We start from the raw sequence: 18,958 nt of genomic DNA, 5'->3' as shown, positions 1-18,958 counted from the left end.
CCCAGAAGGATTTTAGTTTACTCACAGACATTTTGACAAAACTGCTGTCAAGCTTTTTTATGTCTCTGCGTCAGCAGTAGGATCTTCCTGGGTCTCCTGCCACAGCTTTTTTTTTTCATTCAAATGTCAACGTACAGTTCATACTGACACGGATGCACCCTGAACCTGCAAGACTGCTTGAATTTCTTTGGAACTTGATTGGGGTTGCTTATCCACCATCTGGACTACCCTGTATTGAAACCTTTCATTAATTTTTCTCTGCCGGGAGATTAGGTGCAGTGCCTTGGGTTGTAAACTTCTTGATTATGTTGTGCACTGTGGACAAAGGAACATCAAGATCTCTGGAGATGGACTTGTAACCTTGATATTGTTGCTATTTTTCAACAATTTTAGTTCTCAAGTCCTCAGACAGTTTTCATCTCCTATTTCTTTTTTTAGGGCTGTCTGAAATTATGTCCAATTTGCCTTTTTTCTCAGTTTTTTTGTGTTGGTCCAATACACACAAAGTAAATAAACATGTGTAATTGAAATAATTTTCTGTGAGAAATACTTCATTTTCCAGAACAATTTCAAGGGTGCCAACACTTTCAGCCATGTCTTTATATGCCTATAAGGCTGCAGAGTTCGGGTCAGCAGACTTGTGGCCAGTCTTTGCATCTCAGTCCATGCTTGGACCATGACACATGAATCCAGTCTAAATCTAACAATTTCTCTACAATCAGCTTGTAAATAAAAACATTTTCTAACATCTAATTAAAGAAATGTGATGCAAAAATGCTTGACCTAACATATTATTTAATTAAAAATTGAATTGTATTTTGCATTTAAAATTATCAGGCTAAGAATTATTTACAGCAAATTCTCACAGATAAAATAATTACCAAAATGTACCATGGCATCAAGTTAATAAATAACAATTTCATTTTATTACTTTTAAAGATTAGGAAAATGAAAAAAAAAACATACCTAGCCCACTAATCTTCATTTGGTTTAGCACAGACATGCTGTGTTCCATGTCAAATTGGATTAGTGTAGGAAGTCACTACATGTAAAATTGGTGAAGTGATTTCTTTTAATAAATGCAGAGGTACTGAGCAATTTGCATGGATTAGCACACGGTTTATGTTGTGCTGTGTACAAGAGCTGTTATAAATCGTTTTGGCTTGTTAATGATTATGAGGGAGGCTGCTGCTTTCTATCATTTACAATGTTCAAAGCTAAAATAACAAAAAAAAATGTGCATTGCGCTGCAATTGGGGAGAAATAATAGCTACCAACAGAGAGATTCAAATAAGATTTCCCTACATATCTGAAAATGCATATTTTTTGCTTACAAATACAATTTTAGAAAATTATTCAGATTACTCTGATACTATAAAAAACAAATATCCTGTGCCAATCATATTGCATATTTGTTAGATTACACTATTAGGAAAATTAGATTACATTTACCTGCCCTAAAAAAGCATGGAAAAGATTGAAGCCCACTTCATACACCGGGTCACATTTATAAAAGAAGGCACTGGCAATTGTTTGGAGTGTGTATATAAAGACTTGTATACATAATTGAATTATGGCTCATATACCTTCTTATTCCTCCAATGTCACATGGAGGCTTGCAGAGGTTTTATGTATTTTAGGTTTTAGCAAGCAGTCAATTCTCCTACAGCACTACTCGAAAGCGTCACTTGCCCTGCACAGTGCTCAATTATCCCAATGGGCTCTCTATGTAATGTGGATATATTGGATCCTCGAGAGCGAAAAATGAGGTGCAGTTCTACTGAAAAATGAGTGTGAATGTTCATTCCTAGGAACGCCAGTTTCATTATAACCATGCCGTGCAAACAGGCTGCCAATCACTTGATTAATGAGCAAAATGCTTATTCATCGGGTGAAATGATTTTTAAGCAGGCTTTAAAATCATTGTTCTTGGCGGTGCATTGTCCTGTTCAAACAGGTCTGTCATTAGTGAGAACATTGGTGGATTATTCGCACTGATAAATCTATCACAAATCCTTCAGTGTGCATCGTTTCCCGCGGTCTACCTTTGTAAATGGCTTTTAAACGACCGCCGATTGGTAAATATTTACCGATCAGTGGTCATCTAGTGCCGCCAGTTAGTCCTTGTAATTGGATGATTAATTTTTGTAGCAGCTCTTCACTCTGTCTAGATAAGAATGGATACAACTCCTAAAAAGAGAACACCCTTAAATTAACTTCTTCATTTTCTATGTGCTTAATGGAATTGTATTTTCTGAACCAATTAAATTAGGTAAATTTATAATGCAAACAGAACTCTTTTTTATAGTTGTTTTTAGGACAACTGACTGAAGTTCACATATGTCCTCATGGCAAACCTATAAATTATAGGGCCCATCGCATACAACTTTCAGCAAAATTACTTTTTTCTTTGAACAAATGTGCTTTAGGCCTCCTTCAAATGTTCGTATTGCATTTCTTTCTTTATCCATACCGGAAAAACACTGATGACACCTTGAAGATAAAAACAGACACACTGATGACACACTGAAGGAGAACACTTATGTCACCGGTACCGTTTTTTCACGTACATATTTTATACAGACGTGTGAAGGAGGCCTTATGCCGTGGTTTCAGTGAGTCTTTTTGAGGAAGGAGGTATGAGTAATGTATTAAAAATAGGAAAGAAGTATATAAACTGGACATAGATAACAAAAAATGTAAATACTTTTCTCTGTGGGATCTAATTTCAATTTTCCAACTAGTTTTAAGCTAAAGTAGACATCGAGGTAATCATTACACTCACGTGTCATGGTGGTAAAAAAGTTATTTCAATTTTAAGGAACTTTTATTCCATCCCACTAACAATAAAGCAAATGTCATTAAGCAATTAATCTAAAAAGTACCCTGAGTACCCTGAGTTTTTTTTTTTAGTAACTAGAAGTTTAATTCTATAAAAAATAGTAGTAAGCTATTCTGATTTATATTAAATACGAGTTACCGACATAGATTCAATATATCTGGAAATGCATAGCAATTATTCTCTTTGGTCATATTACCTCACTTTTTATTAACAAATTCAGACATCTGTTTATCACAGTCCAAGTACAACAAAGATGCATGGACTGGCTGCGGGTCTCCTGTCCCAAACATGACAGCCTCCTATATATCTATGAGGCTCTCAGGTTACAGTCAGGAGACACACGGCCGGTCCGTGCAGAATAGTCCGTACATGGATGTCGGAATTTGCCCTAAAATGCTAAATGATTAGAATGGTTTCAGAATGATGGTATTCAAAAGCAATCACATAGCAAAATGGGTACACTGAGTGCACCATACTGTACCCATGGTTGTCTTTTCGGTTTACATTATAAATTACTTTATTTGTGCTAAATTGATCTAAAGGTGTAGTTTGTCATGTTTCCAATTGTGTAGTGTTTCATGTTACATGGTGACCTGTATGCTTGGCTAAGCTTTTTTTGTGCTGCCCAAATTGCCCCTTGATTATATATTAAAGGGAACCTGTCATCTGAATTTGGCGGGACCAGTTTTGGGTCATATGGGCGGGGTTTTGGGGTGTTTGATTCACCCTTTCCTTACCCGCTGGCTGCAATATTGGATTGAAGTTCATTCGCAATATTGCCTCGCGCAGGCGTGTACTCCGGAGGACAGAGAATGAACTTCAATCCAATATTGCGGCCAGCATGCAGCCAGCAGGTAAGGAAAGGGTGAATCAAACACCCGAAAACCCCGCCCCTATGACACCCGAAAACCCCGCCCCTATGACCCAAAACTGGTCCCGCCAAATTCAGGTGACAGGTTCCCTTTAAACTCTTAGAACACACTATATAAGAAGATTATCTTTCAATAATTCGTTAAAAAGGGATTGTCCACTACCTGGAAGGAGCGAGAGCTAAGCTGCTGAAATCCTCTGAATGTCACATATTCGAAGGAAGTGCGGGTGAAGCGGCCTGATTGGCTGCAGTGCTCACATGACATAATGTCAGAAGAGCCAGCGCAGTCATTGCTGGAACAGCACTGGCACCAGACATGAGTGTAGTCTGTTGTTATTTTATAAGGGGACAATATAGCAATTGAGAAAGGGTTGCCTGTGTAATAGAAAACCCCTTTAAGTTAAAAATTTGGACCATGAAGTTGACATTCGAGTGAAAAAAGAACAGCATCCAATCCGGGTGAAAGGTTGAAAAAAATATTTAATCCGCCATAACACAACGTTTCGACCAGTGGTGGTCTTTATCAAGTAACTTGATAAAGACCACCACTGGTCAAAACATTGTATCATTGTATCATGGTGGATTAAAGATTTCTGGATTGGACGATGTTCCTTTTTCACTCGATTGCTGTATTTTCCAAGTGGGTTCCTTGGTTTGGGAGCGTGTGTCCTCTTAGTGAAGTGCTGTCAGCTGTTTCTTTTTGTTCATGTAGTTGACATTGTCATAGTTGTCAAAATAATCACAATATTCCTCGTCTCCTTATTTATTGTGTTCCTTCACTATTTACTTAATGTAGAATGGTGTTGTATGGCCATTCACAAGCTGCTTTTCCTAAATCCAGTCCAAGCTCAAAGAAAAGCCAAATTCCAAGGCTTACCCACACACCTTTTAAGTTGGGTTATCAGGCATCAGATTCCTTGCCACCAGACAGTCACATTGTTCTCAAATCATTTCTGTAATAATAAACAGAGTCAGGTGTGGAGAATTCCTTTAGTGTTAGGGTGCTTGCTCAAAACAATGGATGTGATGCAAACCTATTGGTTTTCATTGCCGCCTGAAATTGCAGCTATAAGTTGATAGGAGAAGCTCTCAGCGGCAAAACCCCTCATGTTTCGCCTGTATCAGGGTACCTCATCATAAGGTTTTCCAGACAATCTCAGAAGATATCACTTATAATTCAAAGCAATAGGGCCCTTTTCCCAAGAACTTGAATGGAAAAGGTTTGTAGAACATTTTTAAAGACGTTTTTTTGCAACAATTTTCCAGATCTAAATGACAGTGGCTACACCATCTATAAAAGTTGTGGGTGACTAGAAGATCCATTGGTTCTCTGCAGACTGCTCTAATACTGGTGATGTCTACTCAGACTTCTAAGCGGTATTCCTGAATCAAATATAATGTACTGTTTCTGCACCTAAATTCAAGTAGTGAAGAATACTTGGTGTAGCGGTCACTTTAGAGAGTGATAATCAATCAGTTCCTTGAAGATCATGAAATATTCTGTTGGGGATAGACATTAAGTTACTTCTTTTATATGCTTTCCACTGCTGGTGCACTGTTCAGTAGAAGTTCCGGAAGATAAAATGGAAATATTCACCTTCAACCTTTGCTGCAATAATATTTCCCATTTGTACATAATCATGATCCATCCAATTCTAGCAGGACCCCAGCCTCAAATACATAACTATATCTCCCCCTCTAGAACCAATGCGCTGATTTCTCATGTACTGGAATGCTAGATTCTAATGTGTATACAAAAATGCAGGTAAGTGAATTCCCTCTATTCCATTGTAATATACTGTAGCTGTTCACTAGAAGGAGCCCATTTTGTATTAAGCACAATGTATTGCATCATTAGGTTTAGTCCCACTTAGAATCTGGTCTTCACATTTTTGCCTACATCCACAGAAGGAAATTGGAATCTGTAAATCTACCTTAGCAATATGAGTTCCCATAAAGCTTTGTCATTCTGATTTATATATGAATATGTGCTAATGTATTCATTCAATAGGACAAGTTTAGCTTCATTTCCAGTTACATCAACTTCAGAACTTGATTAGCAGCATTGTTGAAGTCTGGATAGTGAGAGATGGAGGCACAACCGCGCTCTACACGTTAATATCCGCTGAGTGTTAATCGCACAATACAGGACGACGTCTGAGTTGCCTTTCCTTCTTGGTCACCTCATGTCACTGGCACATTCGTGATGTCATCTCCTTCTGAAGAAGAAATTAAAGGTTATTATAATAAAACATTATATATCATTGATAACATTTGCATTTGCCATTACTATATTGTTTCTTTGAAGATCACTTCAGTATAAGCATCCATTCCGACCATGATAGCATCCACACATTAGCAAACCAACAACTAGTGTGCACAGTGCAGTGTTATAGATTCTACTGCCTAGGGGAAGGATCCATTAAGACACCAAACAGCATTTAAAATTCCAAACATCATATATACAGTGGATATTAAAAGTCTACAAAACCCCTGTTAAAATGCCAGGTTTTTATCATGTAAAAAAATCATACCAAGAGGAATCATTTCAGAACTTTTTCCACCTTTAATGTCACCCATAATCTGTACAAATCCATTGAGAAATAAATCATTTTAAGGGGGGAAATAAATATACCAAAGCTAAAATACTGTATTTTTCGGATTATAAGACGCTTCCCAAATTTTGGGGAGAAAAATAGGAAATAGGAAAAAAATGGTGGAGCTTCTTATAATCCATGCATCTTAATGCTTACAGGGGGTGGTGGCTGTGGTGAAGCGGGGTCCCAGGGTCGCTGCTGAAGGAGGCAAGAGTGGAGCGTTGCTGCAGGCCGCAGGCTGGAATGATGGAGTCTTCGGATTTGCGGCGTTCCGCTGCGGGTTTCTGGAGCTGCGGGTGGTGTCTGGTGCTGCTGCGGGTGTCTCCGGTGCTGCAGTGGGTGTCTCCGATGATGCTGCGGATGTGTCCTATGCTGCTGTGGGCTTGGGCTGCCGACCACGTGCAGATGGAGATCTCGGCACCAAGATCTCGGAAGATGAGATCTCAGAGCTGTGTGTGACTAGAACAGACACATCTGCAGGTTCCTCTCAGTTTCAGCTTCCATCTCACAGGCAGAGAGGGTTGCACCTCAGCAATTGATGAATAGACAAGAAGAAAATTGGTCTTCTGCCTAGAGGTCTACAGCATCATTAGATGAGCCCCAGGAATTTCTGGCAAGAATTATTAAAGATTTGGTCCAAGACTAACACTGAGTTTAATCCTAAATGTCCATTTATTAATTGTAATAATCTAATCGCTTTTCTAATATACTTTAATTAAAAATTTTCTACCTATTCCTCTCTAATCTGCTTTTTTTTTTTTTTTACATCTGTTTTGATGACGTATTACTTTAAAATCCCCAGTGTATGCTGGGATACGCAAATGGGACATCATCTCATGCTGCAGCCTCTGTGCCCACCCACTCAGCATGTGTCAGTTGTTAATTCACTTGTATGCTTAGTATGAGCACTCTTGTGCGATATTCTTTTCAATGAACAGTGATAGTGCGCTCCTTCACTTGCTCTGATGAGAAGTGACAAGTTGGCAAGAGAGCGCACTGTCAGTACACATTCTAAGGAGAGAACGCGACAAGTAGGGACCAGCTCCACCACCAAAAGTGACGCTCTTACAAATCACACCACTTGTCAATGGGCTGTATTTGCTATTAACCCCAACATCCAATTAATTTTACCTGTGCAAAGCGTAGGCTGTTACAAACCTGGTTTCTGAATGTAATATCAGCCAGGCTCCATTTGCTGCTGTTAAGCCATGAATCCTGCTGTCAATCTCTAACAGTTATATATATACTGTATATAAAAAAATTCCCCCTTTAAAAATAAAGAAATTTAAAAAATAAACATATTTGGCATCACAGTATTGAATCTATCAAACTCTACAAGTAATTAACCCGTTTGGTAAAAGCCGTATGGGAAAAAAATAATCAAAATGGCGAAACAAAAAGAAGTTTTTCTCTTTTACTAATTTCACAATTTCTCAACTTAAAATGAAAAAAAAAAATTACAATCATTCAAAATTACTACTTGCACTGCAAACAAAAAAAAAAACTTGCCCTAATATGTCTACAGGAAAATAATAATAAAAAAAAAGTTATGATTCGTGTAAGAGTTATTTTCAAAAAATAAATAATGCACAAAAATATAAAATCGCCCAGTATGGAATGGTTTAAAGCACATCCATATTTAAAGAACCTTCAGTTTATCTTTGTCTAATCCTAGAAAACTCTGCTTATTACTTTTGCTCTGTATTCTTAAGAAAATCCACAAGGTGTCAGTAGAGGAATACTGTAATGCAGATACACACCATGCAGCAGAAAAGGAATATTCCAATTAATTCTTATAATAACGTTAACTGCAAAGAGAACAATTGTGTTAATCAGAACAACAAGAAGCCAATTCAGTGCTGGCTAAAGCTGTTCATTTTTTGTCATCACTTGGGGAAGTTGTATATATTATGCGCACGTTCCATTAATGCGGACATTAGAAGCAAACACTACACACCTATACACATATTTGAGATTTTGCAGCCTGCATGTTTATATCCTTAACCCCTTAGTGACGGAGCCAAATTTTTGAAATCTGACCAGTGTCACTTTATGTGGTAATAACTCTGCAATGCTTCAACAAATTCCAGTGATTTTGAGACTGTTTTTTCGTGACACATTATACTTTATGATAATGGTAAATTTAGGTCAATATGTTTTGTGTTTATTTATAAAAAATATCAAACATTTGAGAAAAATGTTAAAAAATTAGCAATTTTCAAAATTTTTATGATTATCCCTTTAATCCAGATGGTCATACCACAGCAAACCATTAATAAATAACATTTCCCACATGTCAGCTTTACATCAGCACCATTTGTAAAATGTTATTTTATTTTCTTAGCATTTTAGGAGGTTTAAAAATGTAGCAGCAATTTTTCATTTTTTCAAGGAAATTTAAAAAAAAATTTTTTTTAGGGACTTATCCATGTTTGAAGTGACTTTAGGGGTCCCATATATTGGGAAACCCCCAAACATCATACCATTTTAAAAACAGCACCCCCTGACATATTGGAAACTGCTGTCAGGTAGTTTATTAACCCTTCAGGTGCTTTACAGGAATTAATGCAAAGTGGTATGACAGAAATCAAAATGTGTATTTTTACCACCTAAATGCCGCTAACTTCTGAACAGATTACTACAGCCGTCAGACTCTAAGGCCGCTATTTGGTCATGAATTGCCATGGCAAACATCAGGACCACAAAATCATGATCTGAGGGCACCAATTGGGATAAAAAGGAAGCCCCCACACTCTGTTAACCATTTATAATGATGCAGTCACTATTGACTACAGCATCTAAGGGGTTAAACAGATATGGACGGTGCAAACACTGATCATGGATGATACAGCAAGTTGTCAGCTATAGTGTACAGCCGACAGCTGCGGGATTGCTATCTGTATGGCGAGGCTATTCTCTTATATCTCAGGTCAGTTAAAAGACGTATTGGCTGTCATTAAGGGGTTGGTTTAATAAGCAAAATAAAAAGTCAAAAATGGCAAATTTACTAGTGAGTTCAGGCAAAAAACAAGATTGTTACTTTATATTTATCATAATGAAATGAATATGATCCATTGTTTTGTCACGTAAATAGCATCTAGTCGTCTTAATGGAGGAGTAAATGTCCATTGATGGACCAGGACTCATGTCCCAAAATTCTACCCCCCCCCCCCCAAGCAGCTTGATTAGGGGTGCTCCCAACTATCTGTAGATAGCAGACCATGCTGGAGTGACTGCAGGGGTGACTGAGGGACTGTAATGGCTGCAGAGAAATACTAACGGGCTCAATAATTAGGGAACTACGCACAAACTATTTTTTCGTACACAGTGATAATCTAATAATAAGCTTCTGAGACTGCAGGGAAAACACACATAATTCCTCCCACATTTCTTGGGAAAAATAATTTGGACAGCCTGTATTGTGCCTGAGGAGCAGCAGATGGAGCAATATTGGGACACATTTAGAGAGGTAGCCCCTGGGGTCTGGACACCTCTGTGACTTCCCTACTTTATCAGACGGCTGCTTCTTTTTCTCCATAAAACAAGAATACATGAGGGAATTGTTTTCTATGTAATTTTAGTCTACAGTTCTAATACAAACACTATATTTTGGGAAACGCTTGGTTAAACAGCATCCTGGACCCAAATGGAATATTTTACCTCCTTTTAAAGTCCTAAGTTCAAAAGGTTTCTATGAAATGTCTTTAAAACAGCTTCATCAATCCAAATCCGCTTAGGTATGGCTCCTGGTCTAAGACCTCCTGAAGTATTAATGCAAACCATAAAAGAATCGACGGTAATTGTACGCGTAAATCATAGCACTGGGCATGAAAACTTACTCCAGTCGTGTTTGACGGAAATCGTGCGTGGCGCAGCAAATCAATTTGGTTTTGGACAAGTGCCACTTTCTCATTGTTAATCTTTGCCAGTGATTTAGGTAGTGCGCTAAACAGATGATTGAAATCATCACACCCTGGTGCAGGCCGATAGTCAAGAACTTATCTTTGGGTAAATTGATAATGACATAAAGCAAGTATGAGTAGAGCTATAAATTTCCCGCCCCGATGTAATTTACTTATATTGAAAACTCATTGTTTTCAGTGGAGCAGTAAGCTTTGGCCTGTTATAAATAGTTAAAATCGGTATGATGCAATGCTGCTCTTAAAGGGGTTGTCTCAAGTGAATGGGTTATCACCTTCAAAGAATAGGTGAATTGCTCGAGATCTGACCACAGACATCACTGATCTGATAAGCTTTTATATGCTTGGTTTGTATGGCGTGGCTGTATGTCACAGTCCCATAGACAGTAGATGTAACGATGGGGTACACCACTCCATTCTAATGGAGCATGTCAGGGCCCCACTCTCAGCATAAGTGGGGATCCCAGTGGTTAGCGCCACAGAGATCAGCAAGTCATATTTGCTATAATTTGCTAAGTTGGGACAATTCCGTTATAGGAAAACTTAACAGAAAATGCACAAAACATAAAAAACCATAATGCAATCTTTTTCTTTCCCCTGATTTACCTTTGTATCATATTGCAAATAAAGCAGAGAAATAAAGAAAGTTAGTTCTTATCTCAACCCTGTGTCTTGCTGCAAAATAAATACCTGCAGCAGGAGCCTCCCCCTCTTCTCTGTTTGCAAAGACCGTTTCCCTGCCGTCTTACTAAGGGTCTGTTTACACTGACTGACTGGTGACCCTAAACGACCGCCCATTGGTAAACCTTTCCCGATCGTCAGTCATTTAACCCCTTCATGACCCAGCCTATTTTGGCCTTAATGACCTTGCCATTTTTTGCAATTCTGACCAGTGTCCCCTTATGAGGTAATAACTCAGGAACGCTTCAACGGATCCTTGCGGTTCTGAGATTGTTTTTTCGTGACATATTGGGCTTCATGTTAGTGGTAAATTTAGGTCGATAATTTCTGAGTTTATTTGTGAAAAAAACGGAAATTTGGCAAAAATTTTGAAAATTTCGCAATTTTCACATTTTGAATTTTTATTCTGTTAAACCAGAGAGTTATGCGACACAAAATAGTTAATAAATAACATTTCCCACATGTCTACTTTACATCAGCACAATTTTGGAAAGAAATTTTTTTTTTGCTAGGAAGTTATAAGGGTTAAAATTTGACCAGTGATTTCTCATTTTTACAACAAAATTTACAAAACCATTTTTTTTAGGGACCACCTCACATTTGAAGTCAGTTTGAGGGTTCTATATGGCTGAAAATACCCAAAAGTGACACCATTCTAAAAACTGCACCCCTCAAGGTGCTCAAAACCACATTCAAGAAGTTTATTAACCCTTCAGGTGTTTCACAACAGCAGAAGCAACATGGAAGGAAAAAGTGAACATTTAACTTTTTAGTCACAAAAATGATCTTTTAGCAACAATTTTTTTATTTTCCCAAGGGTAAAAGGAGAAACTGGACCACAAAAGTTGTTGTCCAATTTGTCCTGAGTACGTTGATACCTCATATGTGGGGGTAAACCACTGTTTGTGGGCACGGCAGGGCTCGGAAGCGAAGGAGCGCCATTTGACTTTTTCAATGAAAAATTGGCTCCAATCTTTAGCGGACACCATGTCGCGTTTGGAGAGCCCCCGTGTGCCTAAACATTGGAGCTCCCCCACAAGTGACCCCATTTTGGAAACTAGACGCCCCAAGGAACTTATCTAGATGCATAGTGAGCACTTTAATCCCCCAGGTGCTTCACAAATTGATCCGTAAAAATGAAAAAGTACTTTTTTTTTCACAAAAAATTTCTTTTAGCCTCAATTTGTTCATTTCCACATGGGCAGCAGGATAAAATGGATCCTAAAATGTATTGGGCAATTTCTCTTGTGTACACTGATACCTCACATGTGGGGGTAAACCACTGTTTGGGTGCACGGCAAGGCTCGGAAGGGAAGGCGCGCCATTTGACTTTTTGAATGAAAAATTATCTCCATCGTTAGTGGACACCATGTCGCGTTTGGAGAGACCCTGTGTGCCTAAACATTGAAGCTCCCCCACATGTGACCCCATTTTGGAAACTAGACCCCCCAAGGAACTTATCTAGATGCATAGTGAGCACTTTAAACTCTCAGGTGCTTCACAAATTGATCCGTAAAAAATGAAAAAGTACTTTTTTTTCACCAAAAAATTTTTTTAGCCTCAATTTTTTCATTTTCACATGGGCAACAGGATAAAACGGATCCTAAAATTTGTTGGGCAATTTCTCTTGAGTACGCCGATACCTCATATGTGGGGGTAAACCACTGTTTGGGTGCACGGCAAGGCTTGGAAGGGAAGGCGCGCCATTTGACTTTTTCAATGGAAAATTAGCTCCAATCGTTAGTGGACACCATGTTGCGTTCGGAGAGCCCCTGTGTGCCTAAACATTAGAGCTCCCCTACAAGTGACCCCATTTTGGAAACTAGACCCCCCAAGGAACTAATCTAGATGTATAGTGAGCACTTAAAACCCCCAGGTGCTTCACAGAAGTTTATAACGCAGAGCCATGAAAATAAAAAAATATTTTTCTTTCCTCAAAAATGATTTTTAGCCCGGAGTTTTTTATTTTCCCAAGGATAATAGGAGAAATTGGACCCCAAATGTTGTTGTCCAGTTTGTCCTGAGTACGATGATACCCCATATGTGGGGGTAAACCACTGTTTGGGCGCACGGCAGGGCTCGGAAGGGAAGGCACGCCATTTGGCTTTTTGAATGGAAAATTAGCTCCAATCATTAGCGGACACCATGTCGCGTTTGGAGAGCCCCTGTGTGCCTAAACATTGGAGCTCCCACACAAGTGACCCCATTTTGGAAACTAGACCTCCCAAGGAACTAATCTAGATGTGTGGTGAGCACTTTGAACCCTCAAGTGCTTCACAGAAGTTTATAACGCAGAGCCATGAAAATATAAAATTATTTTTCTTTCCTCAAAAGTGATTTTTTAACCCACAATTTTTTATTTTCCCAAGGGTAACAGGAGAAATTGGACCCCAAAAGTTGTTGTGCAGTTTCTCCTGAGTACGCTGATACCCCATATGTGGGGGTAAACCACTGTTTTGGCACACATCGGGGAGCGGAAGGGAAGTAGTGACGTTTTGAAATGCAGACTTTAATGGAATGCTCTGCGGGCGTCACATTGCGTTTGCAGAGCCCCTGATGTGCCTAAACAGTAGGAACTCCCCACAATTGACCCCACTTTGGAAACTAGACCCCCAAGGGAACTTATCTAGATGTGTGGTGAGCACTTTGAACCCCCAAGTGCTTCACAGAAGTTTATAACGCAGAGACGTGAAAATAAAAAATGTGTTTTCTTTCCTCAAAAATATTTTTTTAGCCCAGAATTTTTTAATTTTCCCAAGGGTAACAGGAAAAATTTGACCCCAAAAGTTGTTGTCCAGTTTCTCCTGAGTACGCTGATACCCCATATGTGGGGGTAAACCACTGTTTGGGCACATGGCGGGGCTCGGAAGGGAAGTAGTGATGGTTTGGAATGCAGACTTTGATGGAATGGTCTGCGGGAATCATGTTATGTTTGCAGAGCCCCTGATGTGCCTAAACAGTAGAAACCCCCCACAAGTGACCCCATTTTGGAAACTAGACCCCCCAAGGAACTTATCTAGATGTGTGGTGAGCACGTTCAACCCCCAAGTGCTTCACAGAAGTTTACAACGCAGAGCCGTGAAAATAAAAAATCATTTTTCTTTCCTCAAAAAAGATGTTTAAGCAAGCAATTGTTTATTTTCACAAGGGTAACAGGAGAAATTGGACCCCAATATTTGTTGCCCAGTTTGTTGTGAGTACGCTGGTACCCCATATGTGGGGGTAAACCACTGTTTGGGCGCACGTCAGGGCTCGGAAGGGAAGTAGTGACATTTGAAATGCAGACTTTGATGGAATGGTCTGCGGGCGTCACGTTGCATTTGCAGAGCCCCTGATGTGCCTAAACAGTAGAAACACCCCACAAGTGACCCCATTTTGGAAACTAGACCCCAAAAGGATCTTATCTAGATGTGTGGTGAGCACTTTCAACCCCCAAGTGTTTCACATAAGTTTATAACGTAGAGCCGTGAAAATAAAAAATAATTGTTCTTTCCTCAAAATTATGTTTTAGCAAGTATTTTTTAATTTTTGCAAGGGTAACAGGAGAAATTGGACCCCAATAGTTGTTGCCCAGTTTGTCCTGAGTACGCTGGTATCCCATATGTGGGGGTAAACCACTGTTTGGGCGCACGTCGGGGCTTGGAAGGGAGGGCGCACCATTTGACTTTTTGAACGCAAGATTGGCTGGAATCATTGGTGGCGCCATGTTGCGTTTGGAGACCCCTGATGTGCCTAAACAGTGGAAACCCCTCAATTCTAACTTCAACACTAACCCCAACACACCCCTAACCCTAATCCCAACTGTAGCCATAACCCTAATCACAACCCTAACCCCAACACACCCCTAACCACAACCCTAACCCCAACACACCCGTAACCCTAAATCCAACCCTAATCCTAACCCTAATCCCAACCCTACCCACAACTGTAACCCCAACACAACCCTAACCCTATCCTTAACCCTAACCACAAGCCTAATCTTAACCCTATTTCCAACCCTAGCCCTAATTCCAACCCTAAGGGTACCGTCTCACATAACGATTTACCAACGATCACGACCAGCGATACGACCTGGCCGTGATCGTTGGAAAGTCATTGTGTGGTCGCTGGGGAGCTGTCACACAGACCGCTCTCCAGCGACCAACGATGCCAAGGTCCCGGGTAACCAGGGTAAACATCGGGTTACTAAGCGCAGGGCCGCGCTTAGTAACCCGATGTTTACCGTGGTTACCAGCGTAAAAGTAAAAAAAAAAACGTACATACTCACATTTTGGTGTCCTTCAGGTCCCTTGCCGTCTGCTTCCCACTCTGACTGAGTGCCGCCGTACAGTGAGAGCAGAGCGCAGCGGTGACGTCACTGCTGTGCTGTGCTCTCACTTTCCGGCCGGCAGACAGTCAGAGCGGGAAGCAGACGGCAAGGGACCTGAAGGACACCGAAATGTGAGTATGTACGTTTTTTTTTTTTTTTTACTTTTACGCTGGTAACCACGGTAAACATCGAGTTACTAAGCGCGGCCCTGCGCTTAGTAACCCGATGTTTACCCTGGTTACAAGTGAACGCATCGCTGGATAGCTGTCACACACAACGATCCAGCGATGACAGCGGGAGATCCAGCGACGAAAGAAAGTTCCAAACGATCTGCTACGACGTACGATTCTCAGCAGGGTCCCTGATCGCTGCTGCGTGTCAGACACAGCGATATCGTATGGATATCCCTGGAACGTCACAGATCGTACCGTCGTAGCGATCAAAGTGCCACTGTGAGACGGTACCCTAACTCTAATTCCAACCCTAACCCTAAGGCTATGTGCCCACTTTGCGGATTCGTGTGAGATTTTTCCGCACCATTTTTGAAAAATCCGCAGGTAAAAGGCACTGCGTTTTACCTACGGATTTACAGCGGATTTCCAGTGTTTTTTTGTGCGGATTTCACCTGCGGATTCCTATTGAGGAACAGGTGTAAAACGCTGCGGAATCCACACAAAATTGACATGCTGCGGAAAATACACAGCGTTTCCGCACGGTATTTTCCGCACCATGGGCACAGCAGATTTGGTTTTCCATAGGTGTACATGGTACTGTAAACCTGATGGAAAACTGCTACGAATTCTCAGCGGCCAATCCGCTGCGGATCCGCGGCCGATCCGCTGCGGATCCGCGGCCGATCCGCTGCGGATCCGCGGCCGATCCGCTGCGGATCCGCGGCCGATCCGCTGCGGATCCGCTGCGGATCCGCGGCCGATCCGCTGCGGATCTGCGGCCGATCCGCTGCGGATCCGCGGCAATCCGCTGCGGATTCGCAGCCAAATCCGCACTGTGTGCACATGCCCTAACCCTACCCCTAACCCTAACCCTACCCCTAATTCTAACCCTAATTCTAACCCTAGTTCTAACCCTAACCCTAGCAGAAAAAAAAAATATATATTTTATTTATTTTTATTATTGTCCCTATGGGGGTGATAAAGGGGGGTCATTTACTTTTTTTTCATTTTGATCACTGCGATAGGCTATATCGCAGTGATCAAAATACTTCTGAAATGAATCTGCCAGCCGGCAGACTCTGCGGGCGCAGTGCGCAGGCGCCCGCCATATTGGAAGATGGCGGCGCCCATGGAGAAGCCGGACGGACATCGGGAGGCCCGGTAAGTATGAAGGGGGGGTGATCGGATCACGGGGGGGGGACCGGAGCACAGGGGGGGGGGGGACCGGAGCACAGGGAGGGGGCACCGGAGCACGGGGGGAGCGTACAGGAGGACGGAGGAGCGGACAGAACTTATTAGGGGGGCGGACCGCGCACCGGAGCACTGGGGGGGCGATCGGTGGGGTGGGGTGGGGGCAGATTAGGTTTTCCAGCCATGGCCGATGATATTGCAGCATCGGCCATGGCTGGATTGTAATATTTCACCGTTTTTTTGGGTGAAATATTACAAATCGCTCTGATTGGCAGTTTCACTTTCAACAGCCAATCAGAGCGATCGTAGCCACGGGGGGGTGAAGCCACCCCCCCTGGGCTGAAGCACCACTCCCCCTGTCTCTGCAGATCGGGTGAAATCGGAGTTAACCCCTTCACCCGATCTGCAGGGACGCGATCATTCTGTGACACAGCATATGCGTCACAGGTCGGGAAGGCACCGACTTTCATAACGCATACGCTGTGTCACAGGTCGGGAAGGGGTTAATAGTCTGTTTATTCAGGTAGACCAAAGCAAATGAGCCCTCCGTGTTCGAAGGCTGCCATCGCTCTCGGCAGTGTGAGTCCTGTTTGCATAGAATGATGCACCACTGAGAACAATTATCTTTTGCGGTGTGCAAAATATAATTTTACCCAATGAATAAGCATTTTACATGATTGGCAGTCGGTTTACGTGGCAAGATAATCGTGAAACGAGCGTTTTTAAGAATGCTCATTCACAATTATCTTTCAGTGTCATCTACTCAGTATTTACTGGCTCATAATGGACCAGTTTGCAGGAAATTAACCCGTTTTTTAGCTTTTTTTTTTTTTACAAGGCTGTTTGGTTCAGAAACAGATACGTATTTCCTTCTATCATTCATTTCTAGGTTTAATATGCCTTTAAACACCATTTTTGGAATGATGCTCTTTTAATCGCAGACAAAGTCGAGTTACATAACCAGAATCCTTTAATGCTCTTGCGCCGCTACATTTTCTCACCTTAAATTTCACATCAATATGATTTAATAGGAAGATAGGATGAGTTGCACATTCCTTCGTATTTATAGAATTAGTGATGTTACTAAAGACAACTAAAGACATGGTGAAGCTAAGGTACCTTCACACTGAACAACTTAACAACAATATCGCTAGCGATCCGTGACGTTGCAGCGTCCTGGATAGCGATATCGTTGTGTTTGACACGCAGCAGCGATCTGGATCCTGCTGTGACATCGCTGGTCGGAGCTAGAAGGCCAGCACCTTATTTCGTCGCTGGATCACCCGCTGACATCGCTGAATCGGTGTGTGACGCGGATTCAGCGATGTCTTCACTGGTAACCAGGGTAAACATCGGGTTACTAAGCGCAGGGCCGCGCTTAGTAACCCGATATTTACCCTGGTTACCAGTGTAAATGTAAAAAAACCCAAACACTACATACTTACATTCCGATGTCTGTCGCGTCCCCCAGTGTTCTGCTTCCCTGCACTGTGTCAGCGCCGGCCGGCCGTAAAGCAAAGCACAGCGGTGACGTCGCCGCTCTGCTTTAGGGCCGGCGCTTACAGTGCAGGGAAGCAGAACGCCGGGGAACGCGACAGACATCGGAATGTAAGTATGTAGTGTTTTTTTTTTTTACATTTACACTGGTAACCAGGGTAAACATCGGGTTACTAAGCGCGGCCCTGCGCTTAGTAACCCGATGTTTACCCTGGTTACCCGGGGACTTCGGCATCGTTGGTCGCTGGAGAGCTGTCTGTGTGACAGCTCTCCAGCGACCACACAGCAACGCTGCAGCGATCGGCATCGTTGTCTAGATCGCTGCAGCGTCGCTAAATGTGACGGTACCTTTAGGCTAGGTTCACATTGCGTTAACAGCAGCCCATTCAACACATTAGGCTGAAAATATGATAAGGTCCATGCTGGGACCCGATTACCTAAGCCGGCCGCTGGGTCTCCTGACAGAACCTAACTGCCTCACACGCATGTTTGAGGCAGCATGTTTAGTACAGGAGACCCGACAGTTAAGCTGGGTTATTGTGATCCAAGCATACATGGAAGTGGAAGGCGGACAAAGTGTAGACTTTTTTTTGCAAATAGATCCCACATTAGGGAAGAACAATAACCTTGGATCCATACATTTTGGCAAGAAATATAGAGCTCAAAGACTGGAAATTCAGCTGTATGAACACAGCCTTCATCTCATTAACAAATTGAGGAGAGCCCCAAATGAACCCTTACTAGAAGGCTTTAAAATTTAACTTTTAATTTTAAAATATATTGTGAACAAAAGGGTATCACATTGTTTGTCCCTAATCTGCCTCTATTATTCTGATTAAAATTTTAAAAGAGCGCTTTCTTCTCTGTGAAGTGTATG

The 18,958-nt window shown here is 41.5% G+C and overlaps 1 protein-coding gene across 2 annotated transcripts in view; it reads right to left on the bottom strand.

The window, feature by feature from the left end:
• Nucleotides 1–898: 898 nt before the first annotated feature.
• Nucleotides 899–18,958, bottom strand: part of MOB3B (MOB kinase activator 3B) — a 116,579-nt gene continuing 98,519 nt past the window's right edge. For both annotated transcript variants that reach the window (XM_077249270.1, XM_077249271.1), the window contains exon 4: nucleotides 899–5,932. In XM_077249270.1, the coding sequence (XP_077105385.1) occupies nucleotides 5,903–5,932 (30 nt within the window). In that variant the 3' untranslated portion in view covers nucleotides 899–5,902. The remainder of the gene's footprint in view (nucleotides 5,933–18,958) is intronic.

This window comes from Ranitomeya variabilis, chromosome 1 (genome assembly GCF_051348905.1).
Source record: "Ranitomeya variabilis isolate aRanVar5 chromosome 1, aRanVar5.hap1, whole genome shotgun sequence".
Classification (NCBI taxonomy): domain Eukaryota; kingdom Metazoa; phylum Chordata; class Amphibia; order Anura; family Dendrobatidae; genus Ranitomeya; species Ranitomeya variabilis.
The sequence above is the reverse complement of the archived record's forward strand: the minus strand, read 5'-3'. Positions and strand labels throughout refer to the sequence as shown.